General features: G+C 43.8%; 1 protein-coding gene across 1 annotated transcript in view; it reads right to left on the bottom strand.

Moving 5' to 3' along the window:
- The window catches only part of FER1L6 (fer-1 like family member 6), a 117,203-nt gene that overhangs the window by 71,543 nt on the left and 24,596 nt on the right, over positions 1-21,064 (bottom strand). The window contains exons 10-17 of the mRNA XM_059901503.1: positions 20,601-20,953; positions 16,017-16,125; positions 15,086-15,257; positions 10,573-10,693; positions 7,939-8,039; positions 4,593-4,683; positions 1,759-1,878; positions 103-255 (exon numbers count right to left, since the gene is read on the bottom strand). Of these exons, the coding sequence (XP_059757486.1) occupies positions 103-255; positions 1,759-1,878; positions 4,593-4,683; positions 7,939-8,039; positions 10,573-10,693; positions 15,086-15,257; positions 16,017-16,125; positions 20,601-20,953 (1,220 nt within the window). The remainder of the gene's footprint in view (positions 1-102; positions 256-1,758; positions 1,879-4,592; positions 4,684-7,938; positions 8,040-10,572; positions 10,694-15,085; positions 15,258-16,016; positions 16,126-20,600; positions 20,954-21,064) is intronic.

A 21,064-nucleotide genomic window follows, 5' to 3' on the forward strand; every position in this document is an offset into this window, starting at 1 on the left:
GTCTTAGGGTCAACTCAGAGATCTGGACACACACTAGGAATGCCGTGCAACCCAGGAAAAACAGAGATTCCCATCTTTGAGTCAAAAATAGTACAGACTTACTTTGAGGAAGTGAGTTTTGATCTTCCCGCAGTGTTGACCCATCCGCTTCCTGATGGGGGAATAGAGCAGGTCCTTGGCGGCGATGCGGGCATATGCCACCCTCTTGTTGTTGCTCAACATCCAGATGAAGACGTCAGGGATGGTGTGCTGTGGCTGTGGAGGCAGAGGGGACGGATTTGATAGGTGGGTGTTTACACGGCACCTCCAGGGTTCTCCTATCCTGCAACAGCACCCCTTCTGCACAACAAGTTCTGTGACTTAAACTCTCTGGGTACTGAAACACCTATGCAACCAAGCAAGTTAAGCGTGGCTTCTTTGAGAAAGTCTTAGGTCACGGAAGCCCCATACGCCAAACTGCTTATCATGCTTTGACAATATGCAAGTCAGACCCGTGACCTGGCATCTTTGGTGGCCTATTTTTCTCCATCTGCAGAACAAACGTTTGCTCCACCTTCCCATGGATTTTTTCTTTGCAATCTTGTAATCATGATTTAGCTTCCAGCATTGGACCTCCTAAGAGCCAGGTAACATTTCCAGAACATTCAAATGAAACACCGAAAACAAATATCCGTGAATGTCTTTGGATGTCTTTCCATCTGCTCTTAAGGAAGGAAAAACAATTTTACAAGGGATTTTATACCTAAAATATAATTGCTAAGTATTTTCGCTCCATTTTAGGAGTTTATTCAGGAGAAACTGTACTAAATTGCACAGAAAATTAGATTTTAAAGTTGAGCTAATCAAGATAAGAATTGCAGAATTCCCTGCCAAGAGGCCCATTATGTTGTAAGTGTTCGAAATGCACATTGCTGAGCCAATATAGCTTCCAAAACAAAAGGGAGGCATATTGTCATAAACTAGGCTTTGACATTTTCGGACTGGAAGCAGATACTTTTTCTAACCCCGTAATCCTCTAGTGTAATTGGTACCCTAAGAAGGCATCCCCTCTCTCTTGACATGGAAACAGAGACATCCTTGTGGAGGTTTTCTGGCCACACGGTCAGTCAGTCACAGACCAGGTTTGAACCTTCTGGGTGCTCATTAAAATTCCTGCATTCCAAAGTGACTATCTCACGCTTGTTATGCCTCCAGGGAATGATAAATTTGCAACAAGAAAAAAACCTTTCAAGAACAACAGAAGCAGTAAATCTGTACCTCTCCCTGAAAACTTCCGGCACAAAACCTAGTATTTAACAGAAGCAAATACGAGGACTTTTTTTAGATCATTCTAGTAGTCACCAGAAGATATTGCTTACAATTAACTTTAAAATGAGAAGCTGTTTTAACTTTTACTGGACATGAGTTTCAATTTCCTTACAGTTAAAAACCTATCAAAGATCCCATGTTTATTTTGACTTTTCTTGAGCCTATTAAGGAGTGTGTATTATTATTATTATTATTATTATTATTATTTAGGAACATGCTTTTTATTTCGGCTGAATACTCAGGCTTCGTTTAAAAAATCGATAAAGCTGTACATGTTTGGCTTAATTAAAAAACACCCTCCTTCACCCTTCAAACGAATAGTGCCGGCTCAGCTCAGCAGGGCTTGAGAGAAAACACTGCTCATCTTTCATTCTTATCAAACATTCAAACCCCACTGGGAAGATATTTGGTCTAATCTTCCAAATGAGCTTTGCCTTTATAGTTGATTACCTCATCCACAAGGAAGCGGATTTTTTCCACAAAGTTTTGGGCTGCCTGGATCATTTCATCAAGAGATAACTTTTTCTTCTGCTGCTGAGTGAGCCCCTTGGCCTCCTTGGCTATGGCCTCCTAAAACAAAACAAGAGTTTTATTTTGTACAAAACATACATTCTCCCACATTTTCCCAATCACTGTCCTAGGAGCCAGCGCCTAGGACAAGAGGAGGACTCAAGCTTCCTTTCCTTGAGACTTTGACAGTTGGTGAGGTGAAAGCAATATATGCAAATAACTAAAATGTGTAAAGCATCATGGGACCAGAGGGGCCAAAGCCAGGTTTTATGGATAATATGATATTTGTGCTGAGCAAAAAATGCACTGAATTCATCAGATGATAAGAAGAAAAAGTACAGTCCAGTTGGAAGGAACAATTACATATGAAGGCACATAATCAGTGAGGGTTCAGAATCGTTGGCACATAGATACATAGGAAGGGAGCATCGAGAGACAAGGCTGGGAGACTAGGCTGGGACAAGACGGTGAACAGCCCTGTATATCATGCACAAAGGAATTTGGCCTTTATCTTATGAACAATTGGGAGACTCCAGTGATTTTTTTTTTGTTATAAATTTATTTATTTGTGGCTGCGTTGGGTCTTCATTGCTGCGCGCGGGCTTTCTCTGGTTGCGGCGAGCAGGGGCTACTCTTTGTTGCGGTCCGTGGGCTTCTTACTGCAGAGCATGGGCTCTAGAGCGCAGGCTCAGTAGTTGTGGCGCACGGGCTTAGCTGCTCCTCGGCATGTGGGATCTTCCCAGACCAGGGCTCGAACCCGTGTCCCCTGCATTGGCAGGCGGATTCTTCACCACTGCACCACCAGGGAAGTCCCTCCAGTGATTTTTTTAATCAAGAGCGATCTCAGCAGATTTGTGTTTTGGAGACCATTCCGGCTGTGGTATGGAAGGCGAACTGTAGGAAATGACTGTGAGAGCCCAGGCCAGAGACGCTACAGCACTCGGGTTAGGCAGAGGCCCTGGGGGTGAAGAATGGAGTGAGTGCCAGAGTCTCTAAGGGCCGGGGTCTCAACCTGGCCTGGGGTCAAAATGACCGTTTAGGGCTTCCCTGGTGGCGCAGTGGTTGAGAATCTCCCTGCCAATAAAGGGGACACGGGTTCGAGCCCTGGTCTGGGAAGATCCCACATGCCACAGAGCAACTAGGCCCGTGAGCCACAACAACTGAGCCTGTGCGTCTGGAGCCTGTGCTCTGCAACGGGAGAGGCCGCGATAGTGAGAGGCCCGCGCATCGCGATGAAGAGTGGCCCCCGCTTGCCACAACTAGAGAAAGCCTTCGCACAGAAACGAAGACCCAACACAGCCAAAAATAAATAATAACTAAATAATAAATAAATTAAAAAAAAAAAAAGAAAGACCGTTCATTGTGAGGTATAGCAGGGGTCCCCAACCCCCGGGCTGTGGACCGGTACCGGTCCGCGGCCTGTTAGGAACCGGGCCGCACAGCAGGAGGTGAGCAGCAGGTGAACGAGTGAAGCTCCCTCTGCTTCTCCCCATCGCTCCCCATCGCTCCCCATCGCTCACATTACTGCCTGAACTATTCCCACTGCCCCCACTCCCGCCCCAGTCCGTGGAAAAATCCTCTCCACGAAACTGATCCCTGGTGCCAAAAAGGTTGGGGACCGCTGAGGTACAGGATTCAAAGTTGATTCTTAAGCTTCTGAGTGGAGCAACAGGTGAGGCTGGTGGTGCCGATACACGACAGGGAACAAGCTTCGGTGGGAAGATGATGGGCTGAGTGGGATACACTGAGTCAGAGGTGCTATGAGGCAAGCAGTGGACGTGTCCACCCAGAGGCTGGAAATGTGGAGAGAGAGCTGGGCCATGCAAAGTACTGAAATCTTGGGCTTGTTCAGGACAAAGACTGTCGGACACAGGAAACGAGAGCGCTCTGTGGGCTATCTGTAGAGCATGGGTATTGCAGAGACAGTCAGAGGTGCTGAGAAAGACATGGAGTAGGAAGCCGATCTTACATATGGTGGGAGTCTGGCCTCCTTGGAGTAGAGGAGGACACAAAACTTCATTTATTTTCTGGAAAGAAGGATGAGTCAAGCGTTCAGAGACTCAGGCTTTAGTCTCTGCAGTGTGATTAACTAGCTGTGACCCTTAAATAAAATCATTTAATCTCTGTGGGCCTCACTCACATCTTTAAAATGTCCCTGGCCAAACACTGAGTAATTTTATTTTGCAGAATCATCATGGCCTCATACAAGATGTCCCTTGGTGCCGTTGCTGGAACTGAAGTTTCAAGGAGAGATAATCAGGGTCTGACTTGGTCTGGCATTTCTCAGTCGTCACTCATTCAATAGGGACCGAACATCTCTAGGGCACTCAGCACTGTGCAGGGTCTCCAGGGCACAGAGAGGTACCCTGCCCTCAGGTACGCTCATAACTTCTCACACAGTTCATAATGGGAGGACACCAAGGAGAGGTAGTTCAGTTATTTCTTTTTGTCTCTCAGCTTAGGAGGCAGAAGGTTAAGTGAAAGAGTCCACAGCCTTTGACAAAATACAAACGTCAAGAAAATGAACAAGTCCTACATCAGAATAGAATATAGGGCTGGTGGGCTTCTAGCTCATTCTTGTAAACATTCAATAAATGCTAGTTCCTCTCCAGCTCACTCATCTATTTATTCCCTTCTCATTCTTCTGTATCACACAGCTGTATAACTTTTAGAACTTTATCCTCATGTGGTCTATGACCTATGCTTCATCCATGAGGTTTATTTTTAAAGCACACGTTTTAGTTCTTTGCAAGTATAAATAGATTTTCACATACCAGCTCCTGCCAACAGAGCATAAGTCGTTTCTTATCTAAATTGGTTTGGTTCAACCTCTTGGGTTTCTTTTCCACTTCAGAGACAAAGGCACTATAAGAGAATAATAATTTTGAAACCTACTTAGTGAAAATTCATTTATATAATTCCAGAGATTTGCAAGTATACTTTCTGCAATACAATGGGAAAGTTGATGAAGCCACAGAACCAAGATTTTTCATTTTGGATTAAGCAATAAGGCACTAACTTTTCTATGAGACAAAATGAGAATGGGAAATAGTGCCAGACCTCACATTCGTTTCGGGGATGTTTGTTTTTCTACTTTCTTTCAGTATATACCTGTTGTGATTCCTATCCAAGTTCATAACAGTAAACACAAAATAATGCAGTTTTCCTTTATCTTACAAATTTAACACACACCAAAATGTTCCTGAAAATTGTATGTAGAGCAAATATTTTAGACTCAAAACTGGGCTACGTCTTCACATTTTTAAAACCATACAAAGGACTGAATAGTAACGTTTTGAGGGATGAAGTTAAAAATGTGTTCAACAGGAAAATGGTAATGGTTATGAATGCAATTGAAGAAGAAACAGAAATGACTTTAAATTTGGGGAAATAAGATATTCCCTCATCAGCAATAACTTAAATTAAAATCGACACCATTTTCACTTACTAAAAACCAGGTAATATTCAAGGTTGATAATATTCAAAGGGAAATAGTCACTCTCCTCTATTATGATAGGAGAGTGTTAATTATTATAATGTCTAAGAGGTTATTTGACAGCATCTATCAAAATTTAAATGTCCATATAATTTGATCCAAAAATTATACTAGTATTCTATCCTTCAAAAATAACTGAAAATTCTTGCAAAAATATGTTTACTTAGTAATGTTTATTGTAGCATTGTTTATAGTAGCAAAATAAATCAGAACAACTTAAATGTAAGGGACTAGTTAAATACTACATGATACATATCACGTGATTGAACATTGGGGATGACTATTAGATACTACTGTAGAAAGATGCCAGTGATACATTGCTGAGTGAAAAAGCAATCTGCTGAACAAAGTGTGTGATATTTATGAAGAAATAGAGTATTTTTATGAATGTGTATGTTTGCAAATGCACAGAAAAAAAGGAAGACAAATCAAACTCTTCTCTCTGAGTGGGATTGGAGAGAGAGTTGAGAACACTTTTCCTTTATACATCCTGCATTTTGTTGTTGTTGAAGATGAGCATCTAGTATTTCTGTGATGAAAAGAATCAATTACAAAAGAACAAAAGGGGGATCTAAGATGCCATACCTCCCAGGGAGGGGTCCTACACCAGAGCTCTGCCTGCTGGTAACTGGAAACTTCAATCAGAAATTCTCTTTGGACATACTCGTCATTGCGTTTTCTCTTCATTTTTAAAAAGAATAAAAAGGAGTCTATTTTGAGGAGGGAGTCTTGGTGCCACCTGTCTACCTTTCTTTCCTAGAGGCAGAAGGAATCCATTCCACTCCCAGGATGGATCAGCTCTAGGAAACATTATGGATGCTTCTAATCTCTCTCCCTTCCTCACAGGGGGAGAAATAACTTATTTCTCCACCAGAATGGGGGTAGATGACTTTGGCACATGATTCTGTTCATTCCTCATCTTTCAGCCCCAGCCCACTGCCACCTGTGGGCAGCCTCCTCACCTATACACAGCAGGTGGTCCGTCCCTTCTGGGGGGAAGCCCCAAAGTCCAGCTGCTCAACCTCAAACAGGTGGGGGGACCACAAAGTCTCCTTGACCTCAGGTACAAACTTTTTTCTCAAATCCAGGTTTACCAAATATAAAATGAACGTTTGATCTCTGTCTGACCCTCATGAATATTTTTTTCAGTTGGCTTTAAACTTGAAGAGAAAGGGGAATAATTATCACCTCCAAGTAACCCCCTAGTAGAGAAAAGTTATTGAGCTATTAATTTGCCCACAATTTCTAAAAATATGACCGTGAAGCTTTTAAAGATGCTTCAAGGGACTTGCAGGTGACACTTAGCTCACAGCAGGAGTAGCACTGATATATATTGCTTCTATATGAAAAACAGAAAAGAAATAAAGAGAGAAAAAGCTACATATTTATTTCTTTGCTTTCTTTTTTTTAAGTAAAAAAGGCTTGGGTAGTTGAGAAATTAGGAAAGACAAAACTTACAAAGCTGAACACGAGAATCTATTAATTTTTTTCTTTCCATCACATGAATAGCCACTCCTTTTCCATTGATTCTGTTATAACAAATTCTCATTGTTGCTCAAGTCTTGACCTAATTCATCAGGTTGTTTCCTTATGGGGAAGGCAGCCTCTAAGATGGCCCCAATGATCCCCACCTCCTGCCACTGTGCAATTCATCCCCTTTGAAAATGTGCACTGGTCCTAGTGACTTGCTTCTAAGAGAAGACATCAAGACTGATGGGATGTCACGTCCAAGATTAGGTTATAAAAGACCGTGACGTCCATCTTATTGGCATGTTCTCTCTGACTCTTCTTTCTTGCTCACTCTGATGCAGTCAGCTGCCATGTTGTGAGAGGTAGCTTGGAGAGGCTCACGTGGCAAGGAATTGAGAATGACCTCCAAATAACAGCTAGCCGGGAACTGAAGCCCTCAATCATCCTCAATCCAACAGTTCATGAAGAACTGAATTCTGCAAATGTCCGTATGAGTGATCTTGGAAGTGAGTCCTTCCCAGTTGAGCCCTGAGGTAACTGTAGCCTTAGTCAATGCCTTGATTGCAGCCTGGGAGAGGTCCTGAGCAAAGGACCCAGCTAAGCCACACCTGCATTCATGACCCAAGAAACTGTGAAATAATAAATATGTGTAAGCCACTAAATTTGAGGGTTATTGTTACTCTGTAATAGATAACTAATACACCCTATTTTTTCATCTTTTATTATATTGTCTACTTCCTGGAATGAGTCATTAATTGGTGCTTATTAATGTGGTGTATAAAAAATTCTATTAAATAGCATTTGATATAACTTATCCATCTAATTGCCAAATAGTTGTTGAGTACCTACCAGATACAAAGACCCATGCTGGACACTAACACTACCAGCATTTTTCTTGTTTCATAAAATGTCTCTGCAGTCTTTCTTTTCTTCTCTTTTCCTTTTTTTTTTCCCCCTTTGCTTTATGTTTTAGTTAAGTGTCAGGAAGCAGTAGTGAGCCCACAGTTGCAGCTAAATTACTGAACAAAATTAAGATGGATATAACACTATTCAATGCCCATATGAATGCATGTAAAATCGACCATTTTCTAAGGTAATTAAAAGCTGATTCCATATCAGCTGAGCTGCCCAGATGACAGCTGTCTCTGCAGTACCTGCTTTGACTGATGAAGTCGCTGAGCACCATCTTCATTTTCTCTTCTGGGGCTTCCTCTGAAATCTTAATCAGTTCTTTCACTTCCTCTATACCTTCTTCCTGAAAACAAACCACAGAGGTGGCGGGTTGAGAGGTGGGAATGAGACACCATAGTGGAGATACTGATTCTAACACCCACAGAAATAATATTGAGCTAATATTTTGTTTTGAAAATGAAGGAACATATCTCTTGTTTTTTCGTGTATGTCTGAACTGGGAAATGTTACTGCATTCTAACTTTGAACCTTCCTTTCTTAACTGGAATTGGTCCAGATTCAAGTCTTCTCCTGTGTTGCTCAAACTCATTGTTTCTGTCCCAGATTTATTCCTGAAGTGAGTTCCATTTATTTAGAATCTACCTTGTGAGGGAAACCTAATGTCATGGGAAATACCTAACAAAGTAGAGTAAATTAGATAGAATTATCAAAAACTTCAAAAGCAATGCTCATGCCAGTCTGTTATATAGGAGTAAAACCACGCTGTACAATCCCTGAAACTAATAGGCTATCAATTCTTCTGATTATGGGGTTTTTGTCAGGGGTGCGGTGTTGAGGGAAAAGAAGACAGGTTGTATATGACAATGGCTATATGCTTGTGTACTTAATCATTGTACTTTTCCTTTGGGTCCTAAATTCTAGGGTTCCATTTCATGGCTTGGAGGAAAATGGCACCCAAGGGGCAAGGTACATGTCACCACTGCTTTGCTAGAATCTACAAAAACGACATCCTCCATCACATGCCTAGGGACATATATTTCCCTCTTTCCCCCTTCACTATAAGTACAGGCAACATTGTGGAGCGGTTAAAGATTTAGGCTTGGGAGCCAGACTACCTACGGCATCCAAATCCAGGCTTTATCAGGTGACCTCACCCACTTCTGCCCAGTTTCCTCATCTGTAAAATCTGGTAATAATGGTACCCACCTATAGCCCCATAGGGAGATGTGAACTTCTTCACACCGTGCTTGGTGCTTAGTGAACAGTCAGGTTAGCCATGATATGCCGCGCACGGCAGGGACCTGGCTCTGGGAAAGAATTAGAAACAAGTGCTCAAGGCTACTATGGCCTCTAGGGATAAAAAAATTCTGATTTGTTTGGTCAAGCCTTTTAGAAATAAACTATTTTGTCTGAAGGAGAAGCAAGACCAGCCGTTAAAAGCGAGTCCACGGCCTCCCCATGGCATGACTCCAAACCCGGCCTCCATGACCGCTTTCAGACTCCGTCTCCATGATGCCTGGAATCCCCATGGCCAGAGGCAATACTGTGTTTTTTTATGTTTTGTTTTCTTTTAATTAATTAATTTATTTATTTTATTTTTGGCTGCGTTGGGTCTTTGTTGCTGCATGCAGGCTTTCTCTAGTTGCGGCGAGCGGGGGTTACTCTTCCTTGCGGTGCACGGCCTTTTCATTGCAGTGGCTTCTCTTGTTTGTGTAGCATGGGCTCTAGCCACACGGGCTCAGTAGTTGTGGCTCGTGGGCTTAGTTGCTCTGTGGCATGTGGGATCTTCCCAGACCAGGGCTCAAACCCGTGTCCCCTGCATTAGCAGGCGGATTCTCAACCACTGCGCCACCAGGGAAGCCCCCAATACCTTGTTTTACACAACTGAAGACAGAATTATAAAGCAAATGGGAGAGAGAAATGTGTGCTTTCCTTAGTGTGGGTTTTCATGGAATGAGAGAGATCAGACCAGGGTCCCCTGGTGAGGCACAGTGGGACAGAGAGGAGAGGACACTGCCCATGAGATGTGTGGGCTGGAAAGAGAAATGTGAGAGTAAACGAAAAGGAATCACAAAGGGAAGGAGATACCAAAGAAGCAGTGTTCCCAGGTTTTCTTCCCCCCTCCACCTCCCAGGGGTTGGGTGGGACAGCCTAGCATTTTTTGCATATAGGTGCTGTTTTAAATACTTTCACACACTCAATTCCTCAAATAATTCTGAAGGAAAAGAACAGGACATGACGGAAGAGGGTAAGAGGGAGCGAGTAAGAAGGTTTCTCTGAGGAAGGGCTTAACTATGAGCCCTAGACGTTGACTGGGCTTCACAGGAGAAACATGAAGGGGACAAGCAGCCCTGGCAGAGGGAACAGCATGGAGGTGGCTAGGAGGCACAAAGGAGCTTTGTTTCTTTGAGACACTTGAAAGGAGACCAGCATACTTGGAATACAGTAAGGAGGAAGAGCATGTGAGATATAGGACTGGAGAGGTGTCAGGGCTTGAACTTGGAGGACATTGTCCACCTTGTTAAGGATTTAGGATTTCATATTAGTTGAAGCTAAGATCTATCAATTTTGTGAGAAAGCTATCCATCCCTTCCTTGCCTTTGGAGATTGGGAAAGTGGCCTATCCCTAGGTCCTATAACAGTTAGAAGCAGAGCAGGGGTTTGAATTGGATAATTTGATTTAAAGTCAAGGGATTTTACAAAATGTATTCTCATTCCCCTGCGTCCATGTGGCAGGAGCCAGGTGTCCTCCAAATGTAGCAGCCTCAATTCACTTGTATTTAAACTGAGGTCAAGACCCTCTACTGGGTGGAAAAAAATCCCCTTTGCCTCCAGCTTCCCAATATTCAAATCCATCACCTGTCAGAGTCACCTACCAGGAGGTCTGCCATTTTCTCCAGCATGTTGGACCAATGCAGCCTAAACGTCTGGTCTCCCCAAGAACTGGTGAAATAGACACAGGGCTTCTTGGCCTCGAATGGCAAATAGTTGTAATTCCTGGGAAAACACATTAGGTCTGGAAGTTAGTTGGTGATCAGTGTTTTTCAGACAATCCCAGTAACCTGTTCATGTTTGTATGTTCTGGGTGGGTTGGGGAAAGGGTTATGACAAAATAGTCAAACTATTAATTCCATCCTTAGCCTTTACTTGTGGATCCACGGACTATAAGCGACGAACTGTTATATGGCTACAATGGTGAGGTAATAACAGCTACCACCCTCTGACCCAGGGCAAAGTTTAGAAATGATCACCAGAGGGAAGGCAAGCCCTCTTCAAGGAGAAATTCTCTTTCCAATTGAGAGAAGAGAGAAAGGAGAAAAACTAACATATTTTTCCTTTTAACGTCTATATGCTAGGCCCTGACTGTGTAAGGATCAATTGAGATAACAGATGTGAATGTATTTTATAAACTGAAATCGCTAGAGAAATCTAAGAGGGTAATAATATTAATGAAGATGAAGTCATGTGCTCCAAACTAAACTTCAGCATTCTATGGCTTGCCGTCCATTCATCCATACATACAAAATTTATCGTTTCTGGGCATTGGTGCCAGTAATGCAGATGACCTGCTTGACTAAGAAGGGACGAGAGGGATGGCAAAGTAGCTGGAAGGGGAGCTGTGGAGCCAAAGAGAATGGCTGATGGTGATGGTGGGATATGCTTAAATGATGATAAGAAAAAAGTTAAGAGGATGAGACTGAAGACAGAAAAGAAGGAACTAACTGGTAGAATTCAGTTCCCAAGGAGGAAAGGGATGGATGTGAAAGCAGGGAAGATGGGAGAGGTGTAGCAAAGTTGAAAGGTGAAACTGAAGTTCCCTGCCTAAAGACAGCTATATTCTTAAATAGGTTTGCCCCCAGCCGCCTGTAACTGTCCCACAAACACCTGGGTCTGTGTGAAGAGAAACGTGGCAGGCAGGCCAGAGCACATTTCTTGTCATGGGCGTGGTTGGACAGGTGGCCCTAATATATGTGAACAGTGTTTGGAGTCACGCGCGCTTATAGAGGCTGGGCTGGGATGGTGAGGTGAAAGAGAGAGCTTTGTTTCCATTCAAAAAGCTACCGAGAACTTCAGCCTGAAAGAATACATGTTGTTCTTTTTAGCTCTCCAACCTCCAGATTTCTTCTAGAGGCCATAAAGTTAGCAAAGGTGCCCCATGGTCTGTTCTGCAGAAAATAAACCAGCAGGCATCCATTCAGAAGAGAAGCCAAATAAATTCTTGGCAGAAACTGAGGTTATTATTACAGCAGGAGAACAAAATAAAAATTAAAAATAAAGAAGTTCCGAAACTGCTCTTTCCTTTATCTTGTGAAAAATTATGGCACTGAGAATCCTGCACCTAAATAAATTCCCACTTATTGTTGCACTTTGTTCCAAGGTTTCTTTGGTTTGGATGATTTTGTGCTAATGATGTTCAGAGCCTCTATCTTTGGTGCCCAGGGTCCTCCGGGTCTTACTGGGTCTGCGTGGTCCGGGACGCGGTGGTCTTTCAGGCAAATGACAGTGCAGATGGAGGACAGCAGATGGGAGGGCACCATGTTGCCAGTGGGAAGAGAAGCCTGCCAGTTTGAATGGCTGCCCTGACGTACGACCGGCCTTGTGACTTTGGGCAAGCCTGGGCCTGGAACCCTAAGAAGCAAATGATGACCCGACTCTGGATGTCTTGTGCTCCAATCTCATTCTTGAGCTCCGGCCCCGTATCTGAGTTGTATGTGAATGCACGTGCTTTGTAAAGCTGGAAAGCCCAGAACAAATGCAGGGTGATGTTTTAAGTGTTCTAAACCACCCCTTATACGGTGGTATTTCAATGGAGGCAACAGACAAATTGTGTGTGTATGTGCATATGTGTAGATTCTGTGTGTGCACATGCGTGCGTGTGTGTGTGTGGTGGTCTATTAGAGAATCTTCCAATTCAGCTGCTGCCACCCTGGCTTGCCACTATGTGGACAGAGCCTCGATATAGTGACAGGAATATAAAGCCCCAAAACACCAGCATGACATTTTGGTCTCTTCGAGCCAGCCTGTCAGTACTAATGTGAGGTCCATCTGAGGGTTCCTTAGAGCTCTCATTTCCTCTCAAACCCTTCCCACGCTACATCCCCTGACATCCCCACCAACAGTCAACAACGGGCTAGTCTAACAGGGTGGGGATGTTTTCACTGCGAAAAGGATCCCGGCGAAAGGATGCAGGGTACCACTGAGTCTCATAAAAGCCTCCCAGAGCTGCAGATCCTGTTCATTGAGGTCCTCAGTTTCGAGAATGGACAGAGAAGCCATTAAAGGACTGGGAAGTTTGGGGTCCTTTTTGGTGCGTGTAAAGGAGGGTGGCCAAATATGGCTGCCAGGGACCCATAAAAAAGACCCCAAAGAAGGTGGTCCGTGGGAGGGGGAGGGTGGTCCGTGGGAGAGACAGGATTTAGAAAACGTAGGCCATGCTCAAAAACGAGAGGACAAGAAGCTAGGATTATTTTCACTTACTGCTTCCTACTTTGTCCCAGACAATCGCTTTCTATCCCTTAAGCTCATTCTCGCCCTTTAGGATGTCACCTTGGTTGTGACTTTTCCCAACTCTTCACCTCCTCCACTCCCCCTCTCTACCCACATAGTACCCTGTGCCCAGCCCAGTTACAGCGTGTCCTTAACTCATTCAGAAACAGTTATGAGCGTCTACTACGTGCCTGGCGTGGAGATGAGCAGATCCAAAGGTGAACAAGACACAGTCCTTTGCTCTCAGGGTGCTCACAGTCTGATAGGGAGACAGACAAGTAAAAACGTCTTAATGCAGTGCGATTAGTGTTTGATGGAGGGGAGTAGAGGAGTCCAAATAAGACTTGGGGTTCAGGGAAGGGAACTTGAACTTAGTCTCGGAAAGTAACGGAAGTTAGCAGTTCTGAGGAGGGCGCTGGTTGCCTGGCAGACGGAAGAGGTGTTCACAGGCCCAGACGCAGCAAACAACGGGCTCCACGTGGGGGATGGCGCCGCAGGCATGGTGGAGTTTGGGGAATACCCAGAGATTACCGTAGAGAAGTGGGTAGGGACCAAATCAACAAAATATGTCCTCTGAAATTAATTCGGAAAGCCACAGACGGATGTCAATGGCAATGTCATTGTATGATGTCAATCAGGGGACTGGGGAGTTCAGATAGATAATTTGGTGAATTTCTTGAATCAGATCCAAGCCAGTTAAGAGGTGTTTAAAATAATTTAGGCCAAAGATGCTGGCAGGCCAGATTAAAGAAATGGCAATAGAGAACACACTTGAGAACTCGAAATGACCAGACTTCATCACTAATTGGATACGGGTAGGAAGGGAAAAGAGAACAATTGCCAACTTTCTGATCTGTGGCTTGAAGGATGCAGAAGGGAAAAGAGAACAATTGCCAACTTTCTGATCTGTGGCTTGAAGGATGCAGACAATGGTATGACCAGTCTCTGAGATGGGAGAGATAGGAAAAGGGGCAAAGTTGTCTGTGAAGACAATGAGTCTGGTGAATAATCCGGGGACACCCAAATGGAGGTGTTTGGACCTGCTGCTCAGGAAAGAAGCCCGTCTGGGGAAATAGATGTGAGAGCCATTATTCTAACGGTGGTCAGTAAGCCATGGGTTCGTGCCCAGAGAGAGAAGAGCAAAGATTGAAGAGAACTAGCAATGTGGTTCCAATCCCCTCACATGTGAACGGGGAGAGCAGTGCTCTCTTATGACAATCCAGTGAGATCATATTTTTTTACTCATAGCATAAAGCTCAGAACACAGAAGAATCTCTCTACGTGTGGCTTTCCCTTCTCATAAACCATTTGGTTGACATCACTTTCTTAAGACAGTTCTATAATTTCACTTCTCTTTGCATGTTGAAATGTTACTTGGATTAAAGATCGATGAGGGTACATGTAGGTGCCCCAGCAGTTTTCTGAAACGGTCTTTTCTGGTGGCTGACACTCATTTTTGAGTTCTTCAGTTTGATTGTGGGCAAAAGTAAGATAATAAATCGTGTATCTAATAATTCCACCAACTTGAGTTTACATTATATTCAGATGACTATAACAACTGTTAATAGGATTTTGGATTGCAATTTTAACATCCAACCTTCCTACCTTGTTATGCTTCAAAGTTATAGAATGAATGGAGCTTCAGATATGATAATAATAACCATCATCATTGCTCTGCCCTTAAATGAATTCCCTGGATGTGTCGTTTGGAGAGTTGTCAACATGTTACTAAGAATTCAGGAGAGTGGCATTTACCATGTTGCCCTTGTTTGCACCTTGTTCTTATAACTAAAATAAAGAGTGTTTCCAGTTTTAGGGAAGAACTGAATCAAACAGTCCCAGAAATTGGTCAAGCTTCTAATGTCAGAAACCCCGGCTACTCTCACCTGCTGTGTCTCCTACCTGTTCCCTTCTGTCACGAGTGGCTTCTCGGGGTGAGTGGTGGAGACCATGGGCATGGTTGCGTCCCCTTCTCCTTCAGGCAGCAGTGGAAGGGCATCTTCTCCAGCTTGGTCAACTGACTTCCTCCTAGTCCCGTGATGCGATCCCCCATCAATCAAGTTCCCAAAGTTACCTGAAGAGCCAGTAGCAAGGGGAGAAGGGCCAGGTGTCAATAAGCAGAATCAGGCTGCTTGGCAGAAGGGATCCAAGTTTATGTCTTCCCAGGGCAGGGAAATAAGCTCTCAGTATGAAGGTAGAGTGATGGTCAGACCAAAGAAATAAGATTAACAATGATACTAAGCCATCATCAACATACATCTTAGGTTCTTTTTTGTAAAAATTACTTAAGTTACAAATTAACTGGATTCCATCTCCATTTCATTTTGCTCCACTGATGGAGAACTTCCCAAATATAAATCAAGACCTTCTCTGACAGAATGGTCTTTCTTGGAGTGGTTTTCCCAGATGTACATCAGTCCAGGAAGATTGCTGGGAGTTATAATAACAGCACCTATTATATGTGTGGCATGTTGCATGCATTAACTCATTAAACCCTTGCAACAGCTCCATGAGGAATTATCATTATCCCCATTTTATAGATGAAGAAACTGAGACCCAGAGAAATTAAGTGAGCCTAGGATAAGGGAACCAGAATTAGTAGTCCAAGTCTGTCTGAATGCAAATTATACTCTTAATCCTTTTTTTTAAGTATGAAAATAAATCTATCCCTTACATATTGACACCAGAGTGGACAAGGATTTATTCATTTCTTCCTGAGGTGCAAACCTCCAGCAGAGTGCTACCATCTTCATGTAACACACTAATTCATTTATTTAAGAGGTAGGTATAAAGTTCATGCCATGTGCCAGGCACCGTGCTTGTCTGCACTTACCAATAGAAACTTCAAAGCTAATGGGTTTATCTCCAATCCTCCGGTCAATCATGGTAGCTTCAAAAAATGCTCCAAAGAGTAAAAATTCCTCTTGTTTTTCGGGTACAATCTATAGAAAGAAAAAAATACATTAGACAGGGCTGGCTCTTTTTTTAGCAGGAGGAAGCTAAATTAGCGATGCCAACCCGGTCCAAGGTAATTTATAGAAACTTGAGTCTTGGTGTCAGCCTGGAATGGCACATAATTTCCCCTCTAATCAGACTGGCAGAAACCAGGACCTACAAATTGCAAATCCAAATTCAGCCATTTATCTAGAATGATGTAGTCGCCACCTTCTGAGCTTCAACCTGACAATCAAATTTCCTTTTATTTTAAAGGTAAGCTTGGTATACGTATCTTTCTAGGAGGCTGATTGTTCAAGGAGCATGTGTTGCTGGGACACCACATGACACAGCATCACATTTCTGAGCGAAGAGGCTGAATGAGCTGGATTTATAGTCTGTGCTTTCTGGTTTTACCCTTGGACTTATTAAACTCAACAGAAAAAGCAATACGGTTCATTTAAGGAAATAAAGCAGTCGTGGCTTCATAGATTAAGAGCTCCCTTCAATCAAGAGCCCTGACCTCTGTTCCTCTCTCTTTTTTGAGACCCTTCCTTCACACACGAGCCTCCTGTGCTGTTGGCATCAGCAGGAAATGTTTGTATTGACCAGAAAGTGTGGGACAGGGTGGGGACCCAGTGCTGGCTCTTAGTCACAGAGCACACACCACTCCCACCTGCCACCACTGTGTCCCTTGGCTGTAAGCCAGCCCCTTATCGCACCTTCCTGGGGCCAAGTTTACTATCTGGGAGGAGGTTAAAAACCACTCAGAGACCTGAAGGGAATGGAGGCCATAGAGCCTGGAAGAGGGACAGCAGGTTCCAAGGCCAGGCAATGCCCTCTTCAAATCCCAACTCTGCTACTTCCTAGCTGTTGACTTTGGGCAAGCCGTGTCCATTGTCCGGGTGTCATTTTCCTTGTCTGTGAAATAAACATCATAGTAGGACCTACACGGGGAAGAAATGAGATCATCCATGTGCAATACCTATTATAAAGCCTACTCATATCAATGCTGCAAGTGGCAGTCACCATAAGTATTTCAACTATAATTCATGTCTTAATCCCACCCACCCTTCAAGGTCCAACCCAAATGCCTCTTCTTCTGGAAGCATCCCTTGACTCCCTGAGTTAGAAAAATGATGATGGTAATGTTTACAGAACTCTTACTATGTGTCAGATGTGGTATTAAGAATTTTACCTACATTACCTCATGTAATTCTCATAACTATCCTAGGAGGGGGATCTTTCTATTATACCCATTTAAAGATGAAGACACTGCAATTCCATGAAAGATTAAGCTATCTGTCCAAAGTTACTAAGCATGACTAATATTTATTGAGCACTTACTATGTGCCAGGCTCTGTTCTAATATGCACTTTGTTGTATTAATTCATTAAATCCTCACTGTGAGCCGATGAAGTAGAGGTTATTATTGGAAATAAACCTAAGGAGCTTATGTCACTTGCTCAAAGATTCAAACAGAGGGAATGTTTGTCCAGAGGCTGGGGCAGTAACCACTGCACCATACTGCCACATCTTAGACCCAGCTGTCTTACTTGGGAGCCCAACACTTTTTTTTTTTTTTTTTAAATATCAGTTTTATTTTTTCCTCATTGATGCAGAACATAGCTTACTGTAACATCAAGCCAACATTTTAATCATTATACTGCACTCACTCCAGGAAATAATAGCACTTTCTCTGTCCCTACTTATCACACTTATCACTTTCCACTTCCTGTATATTTATTTTGTATGTCTTATCTCCCTTTCTATAACCATAAATTTCATGGAGTCAGACTCTATTTTTATTCCTTCCAATGTTGAGGATTTAAAAATGAATACAAAGTTTGACCTAATGGAGAAAAGTTTTGATGGTGGTGATGAGGGTGAGTTTCGAAAGCCAGCAACATGGGATTTCATTTGTCCAGATATGCAATGAGAGTAAGGCTGCAGCAAAGGAGATTAGAGCTGGAGGACCCTGGAGAGCTAAAAAAGAAGAAGATGCTGCAAAAAAAGGATGTTACCATGTTGGTAAGGGCAAACTCTGCGCTGTTGAGGCTCTGAGAAAGGTAGAAGCCCAGTGTGGTGGTTTTAAAATATGTACACAAATTCTTGGAAAATCTTCCCCTTAAAAGGTGAAGGCTGGGCTTCCCTGGTGGCGCAGTGGTTGAGAGTCTGCCTGCCAATGCAGGGCACGTGGGTTCGAGCCCTGGTCTGGGAAGATCCCACATGCCGCGGAGCAACTGGGCCAGTGAGCCACAATTACTGAGCCTGCGCGTCTGGAGCCTGTGCTCCGCAACAAGAGAGGCCGCGATAGTGAGAGGCCCGCGCACCGCGATGAAGAGTGGCCCCCGCTTGCCACAACTAGAGAAAGCCCTCGCACAGAAACGAAGACCCAACACAGCCATAAATAAATAAATTAATTAATTAAAAAAAAAAAAAAAAAAAAAGGTGAAGGCTAATTCCCTGCCCCACCCCTTTCAGCATGGCCTGGACTTGCTGCTCATTTCTAACAATTAGAATGTGGCCTAAATGTCAGGGTGTGACTTCCATGGATTTGGTCATAAAAGACAGCAGTTTCTGCCTTGCTCTCTCTTGGATCACCCACTCTGGGGGAAGTCATCTTCCATGACGACACTCAAGCAGCCTATGGAAGGGTCCGTGTAATGAGGAACTGAGGCCTCCTGCCCACAGCCATGTGAGTGCGCCACGTTGGAATTAGATCCTACAGCTTGAGTCAAGCCTTCAGATAACTGCTGCCCCTACCAACATCTAAATGGGAACCTCATGAGAGATTCTGAGCCAGACCCACCAAGCTAAGGCATTCCCAAGTTCCTCACCCACGGAGGAAATAAACATTTGTTTATTTTGTGCTGCTAAAGTTGGGGGTAATTTGTTATACAGCAATAGATAACTAATAAACACAGCAAGGAACTGACCACAAACCAGAAGCCAAGATTAAGAGAGGAGGGAGGAGAAATAAGGGTTTGAATGAAATAAGGGTCTGAATTTTGCCCTCTCGTACCATGCAATAGCCAAGATGGCCCCCTAGCCTTGTAGAAAAATGGACGCTCTACCCCACATAAGTTCCCAGTCACCCTGGCTTTCTGCTAGACTTTACTTTTTCAGATGGCCTCAGCAAAATATCTTGAAGATATTGACAGGTTAAAGAAATCTTCAACTAGCCCCTTTCCACTTTGCAATCTCTGTTTAGAAAAGAATGGTTGGTCTCAACAGGGACAGATACAGGGGATATCAGTTTAGGTGGCCACTAAGCTACCCACAATTTTTGGCAAAGTCCAAAAAAAGTCAAGCAGGGTGGAGAGCTCTGAATAACCTTCCCCTGCTGGTGGGAGTAAACCATAGAAACACACTGGTAACTACAGCAACAGCCAAGGTATTGCCTGCTCACCATGGATGTGCTAAGAACTCTGCAGACCATTTTACAACTATTCCCTCATTCACTCCAGGAGGTGCCTATGACAGAGGGACCATTACCACCCCATTTTGTTGATGAGTAAACTGAAACACGGAGAGGTGTTAGTATCAGAGCCATGAATAGGACCAATCCCCAAGATTTCCAACCCTGAGCTACAACCTCTCCCCCACACTGTTTCTTAAGATTTATTAGCTCCCAGCAGTAAAATTAAGTGGCTCTTCCAAAGCTAAGGTGACCGACATACTAAAAATCCTTCCATCTGTCTAGTCTCTACTAGGAATGGACAGCTCTGGGAGACTGGCCATTACCTCCCTTCCCCATCTGCAATTATTGCCTGGGTGACCTGAGAAACACACTCCCAGAGGCAGAATCATCCAAGCTATAAACTACCCAACAAAACATAAAATTCCTTCGTTTGCAACTACAAAGTACTATCGCTGAACTAAACAATTGAGAGGATATTCATCGTTTGTATTCCTCTTGGAGCCCCAGATCTCTCTACCATAACACAGAACTGGGCTAAAAGATTCTGCTGTGCATTATGTTGAATCACAAGCAAAGATAACCATTCCGTCCAGTTGTGATTTCCCCACAGCCGTCGGGGCAGGAGAATAGGTTTCTCAATTTCTTTCAACCCACAGCTTGTCACCCACTCTTCCTCCTCTTCCTCCCTCATCCCACATTATCTCACATCAAGAGCGTACGCTAAGCTCACAAAACTAAACAAAAGTAGGCCACGGATAGACTGCAGTCCATCACCCCACCACCCACTCCCACCAGCTCCCCCAGAGCACTTTTATTTCTCTTTTACTTTGGTTGCCATGGGAATCCGTGTTTGGGGAGGACGCGGATGGAATGTATCGTGAGCAGATGGCTGTGATGTGAGCAGGAAGAGGCAGAGGACCAGCCCCGGAATACAGGGCTGAGCCAACACGTGTTTTACAGGGGCAGTGTCACCTCTGCGGGTCTTTGGAAGCCTGTGGCAGGTGCTGTCCCTGCTCTGGGCTCAAATCACAGACACGGTGGAGCAGTGCTCAGACCTACCTCCAGGGGCACATCGAAAGGCTCCACCTCGACCTCTGTTGAGTTGGTTTTGTCTGAAGCCTGCTGGGCTTTTCCATCATCAGTTTTGTCACCCTTGTCTTTACTTGAGCCTTTGGAAGATTTGGAGTCTTTGTCCTTTGAAGACAGCTTGAGCTCCTTGCGTGCCTTGGAGAATTTAAACTCCTGTGCCCCTCCCAAGAGGATCTCCACAGCAATCTCCACCAAAATTCTGCCCCTGAATGACACGCCTTCTCCGAAACCTTCATTCAATTCCTGGTAGTCATCCATCAGACCTTGGTTCCTGGGTGAGCCATACAGGTTAATCCAGGCAGGTCCGAATGTGGGTAGAAAGCCTGTAAAAGATACCAAGCTTTAGTTGCCTAGTTATGCTTTCAAGCTGGCTATTTTTTGCTTTATGAAAATTGGGCACATTCATTTAGAAATGTAAAATATAAAGAAAAGAC

Source organism: Balaenoptera ricei, chromosome 17 (genome assembly GCF_028023285.1).
Source record: "Balaenoptera ricei isolate mBalRic1 chromosome 17, mBalRic1.hap2, whole genome shotgun sequence".
Lineage (NCBI taxonomy): Eukaryota > Metazoa > Chordata > Mammalia > Artiodactyla > Balaenopteridae > Balaenoptera > Balaenoptera ricei.